This window comes from Rousettus aegyptiacus, unplaced genomic scaffold (assembly GCF_014176215.1).
Source record: "Rousettus aegyptiacus isolate mRouAeg1 unplaced genomic scaffold, mRouAeg1.p scaffold_m13_p_13, whole genome shotgun sequence".
Classification (NCBI taxonomy): domain Eukaryota; kingdom Metazoa; phylum Chordata; class Mammalia; order Chiroptera; family Pteropodidae; genus Rousettus; species Rousettus aegyptiacus.
Genome location: NW_023416288.1, coordinates 5,554,867 through 5,566,939, shown reverse-complemented (window position 1 = coordinate 5,566,939; position 12,073 = coordinate 5,554,867). Strand labels below are relative to the sequence as shown.

The window sequence follows — 12,073 nt, the reverse complement described above, 5'->3', positions numbered from 1 at the left end:
AATTGTTCATACCATAAAATTCTGCTAGAATTTACCACTGGCAGTCTGCTTTTATCATCTCTAGTCTCTTTAATAATGGAATTAATAGCTAGGAAGAGTTATACTGATGACCTTCTTTCATCATAAGTAAAGAAACTTTAAAGAGGCTGGGTTTTTTTAAAAATAATCCTGAATTTTTCTTAAAGTGTTTTACAAATTCAAAGTAATAGAACTTTTGCCCTAGCCAGTGTATCATTCATTTAAAGGTTAGCAACACTCATAAAAAGTTAAGTATGGTATTTTCCCTTAATTAGAGAATTCTTTAATGTGCAGTTCAACATAAAATCCTGACACATGGCACTGGTGTAGAAAGACGTTTGAGTGCTGGAATGAGGCTTGGGTGATAGCTATTGCAAGTTTTAACTGTTCCTATTTCTAAGTATTTGTGTAATCTTAGGGGGAGACTCTTGCATTTCACCCTCTTTCGCTATACCTGTGACACATCTGGTTGGAAATCGGACACATAATGGATATTTTATACCAACATCACACAGATAATGAAAGTAAAGTAACTGTGCTATGACTTAAAACAATATAACATCTAAACAACCCAGCAAACTATTTCTAGAAAGGAACTGATGCACAAATGTCACCCAGTTAGTTTCTTTTTGTGTAATCCATTCATTTGCATAGATAAGCACCTTATTCAATGCATATTTTAAATAATTCTGTTCTCAGCATGAACACTCAGCAGGTGAGTGGATAGCTTGCTGAAGTATAAAGCAAAGCCTAAATTATGCATTTCATGAAAGGAATGTCACTTCTGCAGGTTAACTAACAAGTGGGACCTATTTAGAGCGTTGATTAAAATAACTACATTACTAACCCCCTTCCAAAAAATCCCAAATAAATACATCTATTGATGTATATACTTTCAGTATGTCCTCTCAAATACTAGCTTACAGTAATGGCAATTATTCATGTGTTTTTAAAAATATATTTAATCTAATCAGCATCAGTGAGATCATATGCCAGTTTTAAAAAAAAAAGAAAAAACTCACCTAGTCTTAAAGTTAAAAATTAGATTTTAAATCTGTTTTCCTGACATATTTGAGTTTTTTCTTGGTGCTGAATATTTTCTCAATTCCTCAAACCCTCCATGTTAACTTTAGATAAAATCATTATTAGGTACAAAGTATTTTTCAACCAACCTACATCCCTGAGTAGCTCACTATAGACTGTTCCTGTGGCAATAGGCAAGGAACTACAGAATTAGGTGCCCTCTGTACAGTGGTGTTAATTTTTAAGTTTACCTTATTAATGACCCCATAATGGCAGGTATAAGCTATTTTAGTCCCCTTTTGGAACTGGGAATCCCCTCACTTGTTCTGGTCTCTGTATTTATTTTATTGGTAACTAATATCTAGAAACAAGAAAGAGACAAATGTTGAACATAAACATTTTCGTCTTTCCTTCCAATTTATAACCATGATAGTATCTGATACTTGATCTGATCCTATAGTCTAGTATCCAAACTCTGCTAATATGTTTCTAACCTTAGCAATAAGCTAGTGACTTTCTGCTTGATTTGTAGTTGGTGATTATACCTTACTATTTTTCCTTACCAACACTTCTCTCTAAGATATTAAAAAAGACCAAACTCAACAGGTTACAATAGCCTTTAGTTGTGTATTTGTAGAGTATTTAGAGATCGTGTAAATCATGTTTTCATAAAGTAATGAATGGTCTGCCAAGGGGTATATGTATGACACACACACACACACACACACACACACACACACACACACACACAGAAAGACAGAGAGACAGAGTTGGTTTATTGGTGTTAAGACAAACTGATATCTGATATTTGGGGATGATTTTGGGGTTAAGTATTTAACTTCCTAGATTTGCTGTGGGTATACAGTTTCTAAATAGCCAAAGGTAAAAAGGAATATTCGTAAGTCCTTTTTCACACAGTTATGATTGAACCATCATTTTCACCTTAATATCTCAAGGAGCCAAATAAAGAGTATACAATAAGACATTTGATGAAGATTGAAAAATAATATTTATCATTTATTTAATCTTCTCATAATCCTGAATATGCAAAAGAACCACCAAGAGGAGTGGCCCACATGTGCTCAGAGATCATTTGATCATTCTCATCTTAGAATGTTGAGATACCAAAGTAAATCCCATTTCCATTTATTCAGTTACAGGTCAGAAGTAAAAGCAAGACAAGATGTGAAACCAGACATCCGACAGCCTCCATTCACAGACTACAGGCAGCCCCCGCTGGACTATAGGCAGCCCCCAGGAGGAGACTACCAGCAACCCCCGCCCTTGGACTACAGGCAGCCTCCCTTGCTGGACTACAGGCAGCACTCCCCCGACACCAGGCAGTACCCTCTGTCAGACTACAGGCAGCCCCAGGTACCTCAGTTCTTGACTTCATCACAGGCCAGAACCAATACTTCCTGAAGTGCAAACAGTGAAATAGAATGGGAGGCAGAGGAAAGAACACCCTTCTGAAAAAGATAGCTCAAGTTCTGTTCTTAGTTATGATATCATCTGGGTAACACCCACATCCTCAAAATGCTCTGAATAAATAAATTTATTTCAGAATAAAGCAGGACAATCAATCAGTCAGTAAGTGGGTAAGTAATAATGGGATGAACTAGTCCCTGCTAATATTACCTAGCTAACTCCCAGTGTATTACTTTGTCAGAGTTGAAAAATGCTCTCTTATCTGGGACCTCAGAGGGTGCTGCTATGTAGAATATTTTACAGATGCCAGCAATGGAAGTATTTTAGATCCATGAGTATTTGCAAGACTCCCTACCTCCTATTGGTGATAAAGTACTAAGCCCCTATGCATAAGGACAAGCCAGGCCTGGCTTCATTCCTGAGTCTGTAACAAGCATCCAGTCTTGGTCTACACTACAGTCGTTCTTATAATTATTTGTACATGTTAAATGCATCCCATTGTAATTTCCATAACCCCTCTGAGCTTCAATTTCCTAAAGGAAGGTTATTCCTTGCAGTCTATGGTAAGGATTCAATCTTTATGAAAAGTACCTAGACCAGAGCTTGGTATCCCGTAAATATTCAATAGCTGGCAACTAGATACCAAGATACAAATTAAATACAATTTCAACTCTTTCAGACTACACTGTGTTTTATTTTGGATTAAAGATCACCTTTATCCTGCCGAAATGTTAAGAACAGTGAAAGTCAGGAAATTTTGGACATATTGCATTTTGTGTAGAAGAGAAATTGATTTCCTACACTCCAACTTTATATTCAGTAGTCTGTGCAGTAGAAAGTTGTAGTAAGATCCTATTCAGTTTCATTTTCTAATCAGTAAACCTCTAATTTATAGACACACACACGTACATGTACACACAGGACTGATACATTTATTTATGGTGCTCAACAGCAGTGAATGAGAAAATTCAAAGGAGAGAGAACATCACACAGGCCTATATGCAATAATTAAGTTTGCCAAGTAAACTGATGAACACCAAAGTAAACTAGCTACACAGTAGTTTTTCCAGTGACCAAGTAAACTGTGTTCTGATCTGCTCCAACTTTGGAACTTTCTCTTGCATTTTGCTGGACTATGAAGTCAGATTACTTCTCACAACATCATGTCATATGGAACACATTATATTAGAGGAAAGAACAGGACTGACCACAGAAGCTTCTTTGATAGTAAACAATTGTTTGTCCCATTTTCTCCCCACCCCTAAAGGATTTTGATTATTTCACCGTGGACATGGAGAAAGGAGCCAAAGGATTTGGATTCAGCATTCGTGGAGGAAGGGAATACAAAATGGATTTGTATGTGTTGAGATTGGCAGAAGATGGGCCGGCGATAAGGAATGGAAGGATGAGGGTAAGAAAAGTTCTTTTTATAGAATTACTTAATTCTGAAGGAAGCACAATGAGGCATTAGGAGAGTGCTGATGCATGCTGTTAAGCAAGCGGATGATGTAGGTTTTGCCTTCTTTCCTTTTCATGAGCCAATTTTCTAAAGGTTTGGCCAAATGTTACTTAAAAGTTAGATCACTCATTTTCCTGCTTATAGCCTTCTAATTGACAAGTCTCAATATAGTGTTTTACATATATAATTTCCCTAAAGAGCAAACTAAAGAAAATGGATAATGTTTTTATTTCTAGGTATTAGAAACAAAAACATAGTTCCATATTTTTTCCATGGTTTGATTTAATTTTCATTTGAGATTGAATCTTTAGAAATTTATTTTTAACTTTATGCTTTTTTTCCCCACATTTATTCATTAAATGGTTCTGTGCTTCTTGGGAATACTTTTTTTGTGTTGACTGGTCTTTTGGTTTTGATATTGGGCAGCAGAAGCAATAGGAGAAAGGTGGACTAAGCTTCTTGGATACATGTTGTCCTTAAAAATTATAGCAGTAAGAAATTTTCTAATTAAAATGTAAATTGAGAGTATATTTTAAAATGTAATAGTTACTTTAGGCATCTGATTGATGTGTAACTGATTTTCATCTAAAGGTACAAAGCAAAACTTGATAGTAATATAGAACATTAGTCTCTCTCTCTCTCTCTCTCTCTTACTGTAAAATGGTGATTAGCAAGCACATAATAAAAGATGTTATTTTGAATAACATCGAGAATTCATTCTTGCCCCCTCCTTGCTCTTTTAGTTAATATAGAAAAGCTATGATCCTTGAATTCTGGAATCTCAGCTTCTTGTGCTGAGCCTCACCAACCAGCTTCTCCTGGACAATTAAACGAATCTGTTTTTCCTACCACCAAGCCTACCATTTCTGTGATTCTCATTAACACAGTGAAAAAGTTGAAAGTACATATATTGTGTCTGCTTTTCTCTGTTCCTTCACTATGCTTTGACAGCTGGGAAATATCCAAATTGGAATGTGAATTCTGCCTAGCCTGACTGGAGAGGCTGAGAGCTTCCACCCTGATCCAACACCAACGCCCTCTTCCCTGTCTACACACAGTTTTAGGCTAGGCCTCCACATGATTTCTTTGCTCCCAGCTTCCCTGTAAACAGAGTGGTACTTTCTTATCATGCTGCAAAGCCAACTCATAAGTAGTTAAATAAAACGAAATTAATCTTTGTAGTGCAGGTGCAAGCAACATAGCAGGAGGACCATGAGTGAGCCAGACCAGAGGCTGTGAGAGAATATAGCCCCACTCCCACCCCCAAAGGACTTCAGAGGTGACCTGTGTGGATTCCAAATAGTGGCCACAGTTTTGAACAAGTGGTCTCAATAGCTGGCTGCTCAATATATACGATACCCCCAGGTCATAGGAGCCTAAATATAGAAATAGTCAATGTAAAAAAATAAAAAATTAAAAAAATATATATATATATATCTTTCTTATATAATTTAAACTAGAACATTGTGGTCTTTGTTATCGGCATCACCTGGAAATGTGTCAGAAATGAAAATTTTCAAGCCCCACCACAGACCTACCATATCAGAAACTCTAGGAGTGAAGGAATCAGGCTTTGTTTGTGTGATTCATCTCCAGGTAAATCTGGTACAAGCTAAAGTTTGAGAACTGCTGAGCTAGAGGGAAGCTGTTGTCATTACACAGGTATGACACGAGTTGGATGTGTGTGGCTCAGGCTCTGTTAATCCCCCCTAGATCTTGTCAAAGGAGAGTTCCATCCTGTTTAAAAGGTTTACCTGAAGTCCTTAAATACATGTAAACACAGATTTAGAATTTGTAGGCAGGTACTCAATTTTATGAAAGATGCTTTTCCTTCTGGCATATGATAAAAATGAATCCTTTACTTGGGTTTCAGAAAAATGGTATTTTCATTTCTTGTCACAGATTATAAAAATAAGCAATATTTCATCATCATTTTTCATACCATTTTTATAAAGCAATCTATTTTTTCTGTGTATAAGCCCTCTAAAAGGAATTATTATGCCCAGTTTTAGATAATCTGGGTTAGTTTATTTTGGTCTACTATATATACATTTCTAGCATTTAATTATCAAGAAAAAGAGCCAGTTGAGAGTCACAGAAATTTCATGGATCAGCATTTAGTGGTTGATTTTATCTCCAGTCTTTATACTAAGCCTGAGAACTTAGCAGAGATGGATGGAAGACTTTTTTCTGCTTTTTTTTTTTTGGATTATATTTAATATTCAAATTTTTAGGATTTTTCTCACTCATAGTTTCTTATGGCACCAATGGAGAATTTATCTAGGGTGACAAACTCCATGTCAGGGAAAGGAACTACTTCATTATGTAAGTTTGAAGGTGTTCATATTATCTACTATCAGAATTACATAAATATTTTGTACCTGTATACAGATCGATAATTATTCTTGATAATAGCACATAATTTATTCAGATCTTGTTTCCATGTTTATTATATTTAATCATTTAAAGTTAATCTTTTCTACCTTCATTAATACTTATTAATAATTGGCAATAACTTTTAAATCACAGATGTGTTTAAATTGCTTTAGCAAGAGTCAGAATCAATCAAGAGTTTGATTATTTAAAATTAATATATAAACTGGATAACATATAGGTTGTCGATTTGGAAATTTTACAATGAAATTAAATAGGGACCCACTTTTCATCATATTATAAAGTTCTCACTTGATACCATTGGTGCCCAGATAAATATAGATCTTAAATATGCAGATGATGTCTATAAGGAAGCTATTCACTCCATGGGAATTATGACTTGGTTGGTAAATTTCCAAGACTCCTGAGAAAAGTAGGTGAACTAGATACTCAGACTACCATTCAAAATAAGCTCAAGAAGAAGAGATGCTAGCTTCAGGTTCTTCCCAGTCTTTGAAACACTGGGGCATCTTTCTCCTTGTCAACATGACTCTTTCAGCTTCAGTCTTAATGCGTTATTTCCTCGATGCCCAAACTGAACACACACACTTGATGATCAAATAAGTCTGGAAAACACCGTGTATTTTTTTTCCTTCTTTTCATAATCAGAAACAGAAGGGAAAAGCCAGGTAATAATCTGGTAATAGCAAGATATCTTAAATTAAATCCAGTACGGCAAAATTGCTCAAATCAGAATTACTATGCAAAAACCAGGTGATTCTGAAAAATCATTTTACGTAACAATGAATCATTGTGCCCTTGGTTTAAGAATGTAAATAATACTACTTTTGAAAACTTAGTTAATGCACCACATAGTAATCTCTGAACCTAAGACTTTTTCTGAGTTCTTTTATATTTGTAGGACAGTGGTGGAATATGCCCGTTTAGGAGTATAAGACTTGGTAAGAACACAGAGAAAACCGGGTACAGTAGGGCATCAGAGGAGGTGACTAGCATGAATATAAAAACACCCTTCTCACACTGGAGATTCGAAGGAACAATGGCACAGATATAGATGTTTAAAGCCTGTCCTTAGGTATCTAAGTGATATCCTAAACATCCAAGAGAATGCCAGTGATCTTCCCATGGATCTAGTGAGAGACAACTAGATACCCCAAGAGTGAGGTAAATGACTTCACTCTACTCTTTCTGGCACCTGCAGCAGTTAAGAATTATCTTAGCAGAAATCTTTAGCAAATTAGACTAACTTTAAAATTGATTAAGTACTCCTACAGAATGTATATATTTTTTTCCTTCTCAAAAATCATTATATGTTTAGTCCATTTTTTGTCAGATAAATACTCTCCACTTGATGAAACAAGAATCAGATCAGGCAAGTATCCTGATAAAATACAATGGGTTCCCTCAAAATATGAGAACACACTGACAGCAAATGAGGATCAGAAAGTAGTGGGGAAATATTGCAAGCCAAAGTCTAGATGCAGAAGAGAAGATAAGAAACTTTTTCAGAAAATCGATTAGATACTTATTTAAAAGAAGTCTTCTAAAAATAATAATAAATAAATAAATAATAAAAATAAAACAAAAGAGGGCTTCTAGGACCCCCATATCAGAAACATGTAAGAGTAACTAAATAAATGGATTTAAAGTAAAAAAATATGACTATTGTGAGCCCTTCTAAACCCTCAACCTCACTCTCAACCTCCAAAATAAGCAACATGGTGCATTTGCTTTATTAAACTTAGAAATATCAATTCACTTCTTTGAACCTCAGTTCCTGTAAAATAGAATGATATCTGCCTTATAGGGCTGTTGGAAGGGTTTGAGAGAGGTGTCAGGAGTAGAATTGATTTTTTTTTAGATGAAAGAGTAAGCTATTAGTTTGTGGGAAAAGAGGGGGATTTAGATACTAAAATATGTCATGAAATAGAATTTGAATAGAATGGTGCAGTGAAAATAAACAAGAAAAAACGTGAATCGTTATTACATAAAATATTCACTTTATTAAAAAATTTTTACTTCAATTACTAGATAGTTTTTCAATATCAGTTAATACTGATTTATTAAAAATTGAACAGACAAAACAATCTATAAGGAAAGAAAATACAGGGAACGGGAAATACAAAAGTAATCATCATATCTGATTGCTTTTCTTCAGTCATTCAAGAAGACTAATATAAGAAAAACAAAAATGGTATTCAGATTTCAAAGAACAGTATAAAAAATTATCAGAAAATATAAACAGATCTGTTTTAAAAAGAAGACTACATTTGTAAAACAGTCTAATAAAGCCGAGAGGGATGAAAATTTTCATAACTGATGAATAAATCTCTGGTACAAAGCTCTTAGGGACACAATCTAATTAAAAACTGAAGATAAATAGAAAACAGGAAAGAATAATGAATATAAAAATAATTTACTGGTGAAGTTTAATGTAGCAGGGAATTTAAGAAATCAAGAAATATTTAGAGGAAAGGGATAGTACTTCTAAGTGCTTGAATAAAAATCTGAGAGTACTTAAAAGAGAATCTGAAAGGATATCTATCAACTTTGCTCTTGAAAGAAAATATTTTCCTGTTTCCATGAAAATATAACACAGTAGTCCCCCTTATCTGCAGTTTTGCTTTCCATGGTTTCAGTTACCCACAGTCAACTGTGGTCTGAAAATATTAAATGGAAATTCGAGAAATAAACAATTCATTTGTTTTCAATTGCATGCCATTCTAAACGGCATGATGGAATCTCACCATGTCTCACTCTGTCTCACCTGGGATGTGAATAATCCCTTTGTCCAGTATATCTCTGCTGTTCATGCTCCCCACCCATTAAGTCACTTAGTAGCCATCTTGGTTACCAGATCAACAGTCGATCTATCCTAGTGCTAGCATTCAATTAACCCTATTTTACTCAATAATGGCCCCAAATTGCAAGAGTAGTGGTACTGGTAATTAAAATATGTCAAAGAGAAGCTGTGCAATGCTTCCTTTTAGTGAAAAGGTATATATGTAATGAAATAAAACATAGTATATATACGGTTTGTACTACCCACGGTTTCCAAAATCCACTAAGGGCCTTGGAAAGTGTCCCCCTGCAGATAATGGGGAACCACTGTACATTCCCTATTTCCATAAAATACACTTCTATTATAAAAGAGAACATTATTTTAAAATTTCATTACTTTAACAGCTGTTTAACAGTTGTATATGCCTACTAAGCATCACATAAACTTATTTATAAAATGGTTTACCTTCTTCCTGAAACTCATTATGATGCAAAAGTCTGCCTGCAGTGGGTATTAGATTAAACTAAAACATTTTTTAGACTGAAAAATGTTCTGCTTATCTATTATTTTTCTTTAATTTTCATTATCTGTAGGAAAATTCCCTGATAGCAGCTTCTTTTGAATTTGCCACTGCTCCTTCTGTGGTCCAGGCATGACTAGCCTGGGACTACAAAATGAAGTATTTTATTCTATATATCGTTTTTATCAAACATAAAACCATTTAGAAAACTATTTTTAACATATGTGATAGGTCTAAATACTAACGATGTTCCAAGTACCCATGAACCCGTAGCCCAGCTTAAAAAAAGACAAACAAAAAATAGAACCTTACCAATCTTCCATGATTCCACCCTCCTCCCACTCTCTAACCCCCAGAGGTAACCATCACCCTAAATAAATACTTGCCATTTCTTCTAGTTTTACCACATATGTGTGTATCTCTCAACCATATCATCTAATTTTGCACACTTTGTGGACTTTATATAAATGAATTATACTATACATGTCTTTTGTGTTTGTTTTTTATAGTTTATGTTTACAAGACTCATCCAAGTTGATACATGAAGCTATAGTTTATTTTCACTGCTATAAATTATTCCACTGTATGAATATGCTGTAGTCTTTAATAGTTATCTATGGATATTTAAATTTTTCTCTGGCAATAGACATTTGGGTTATTTCCAGTGTTTTTGTAACTAACAATTCTTGTACATATTTCCTGCTGTACGTGGGCAAGAATTTCTCTAAACTAGACTGTATACCTATGAGCTCATATTTAACTCATAAATAGCACAAAAATATTTTCCTAGTGGTTTTATGAATTTAAATTCAAAGCAGCAATATAAAAGAATTTCCTTTACTGTACGTCTTTGCAAGACTTATATTTCAGGCTTTTAAATTCTTATTCTGGTAAGTAGAAAACGACATATCATTTAGGTATATATTTGCATTTCTTGATTAGAATGATGTTCATCTTTTCTTATGTTTATTGGGCTTTCCTGTTCCCTCTTAAATAAAAATGCCTATTCATATCTTTTCTCCATTTTCTGTTGAATAGTTTCTTATTTTCATATTGATTTTAGAAATGTTTATATGTTTTTGGTGATAGTTTTTCATCGATCGATGTGTTGTAAATATCTTACCCTAGTTTATGGTTTATAGTTTCACTTTCTTTATGATGCCTTTTGATAAACAGATCTTAATTTTAGTGTAATTGACTTTCTGTGTCATCTTTGAAAAATCATTCCATCATATTCTTAAAGATCTACATTTCCTTTTAACAGTTTTATAGTTTTGCTTTTTATATGTAAGTCTTTAATCACCTAGAATTAATTTTTCCATGTAGTGTAAGGTAGAAATCCAATTTCAGTTTTTCTACATGGATAACTGGCTGTCACAGCATCATTTCCCAACAATCTGCAATGACAATTCTATAATAAATTAAAATTCTATAAATGCAATGGTCTGTTTATAGATTATTTATACTATCCTGCTGGTCTATTTGTCTATACCTACATCAATGCTATACTTCCCTACCTTTTAATAAATCTCCAGTTTTGATGGAGAAACTGCCCATCCTCTCATCCTCAGACACACATCTTAATTCAGGAGTATTTGAATGTTCTTGGGCCTTTGCCTTTCCATATAAATTTTTAGAATTTGCTTGCCCTATTACGATTTGCATTAGAATTGTTTGGAATCCATAAATTAATGTCAGAAAACTTACATCTTTATAATATTGAATCTTTCTCCATGAACATAATGTAATCTATTTATTTGTGTTTTCCATAAACTGCTCAAAATTTTATAGTTGATTCTCACAACATACCTGCAGATATTTTGCTAACTTGATTCTGGGCACATTGTATACTTTATTTTTTTTCTCTTGTATATAGTATTTTTAATGCAACATTGACATAAACTGTTCCAAGTGAAAATAAATTTGATTTTGTATATTGATACTCATATCATACAAAATTACTAAACTCACTTATTAATTCAAATAATTTACCTGTAGGCTCTGGGTTTTCTACACAGATAATCACATTTTCTGAAAATGAGAGCTCTGTATCTTCCCTTTAAGTCTTTTCTTTGTTTCTTTTTTTCCTGCATTTACTTGGCTTCTGGTATGATGCCTAATGGAAGTAGTTAAAGTAAGCTCCTGTTTTGTTTTTAATTTGAAAAAGAATATATTTAACATTTCACCATTAAATATAATGTTTAATGAGTTTTCAAAGATAACCTTTATCAGTTTGAAAATGCTTCCTTCTATTACTAGTTTGCTAGAAAGTTTATTATGAATACTATTTTATATGTACTATTTCTGCACCCACAGGAAGTATATAATCTTTTTTCTTTAATATGCTAATTAATATGACTAATCAAATTAATGGATTTTTATGTTAAATCACTCTTGATTTTCCTACATAAGCCCTACTTATTCATGATGTATCTCTTTTATGAATTGT

At 33.7% G+C, this 12,073-nt stretch overlaps 1 protein-coding gene across 7 annotated transcripts in view; it reads left to right on the top strand.

The window, feature by feature from the left end:
- Positions 1-12,073, top strand: part of MAGI2 (membrane associated guanylate kinase, WW and PDZ domain containing 2) — a 1,221,159-nt gene that overhangs the window by 1,128,523 nt on the left and 80,563 nt on the right. For all 7 annotated transcript variants that reach the window (XM_036231069.1, XM_036231070.1, XM_036231071.1 and 4 more), the window contains 2 exons: positions 2,196-2,415; positions 3,737-3,880. In XM_036231069.1, coding sequence (XP_036086962.1) covers positions 2,196-2,415; positions 3,737-3,880 — 364 coding nt within the window. The remainder of the gene's footprint in view (positions 1-2,195; positions 2,416-3,736; positions 3,881-12,073) is intronic.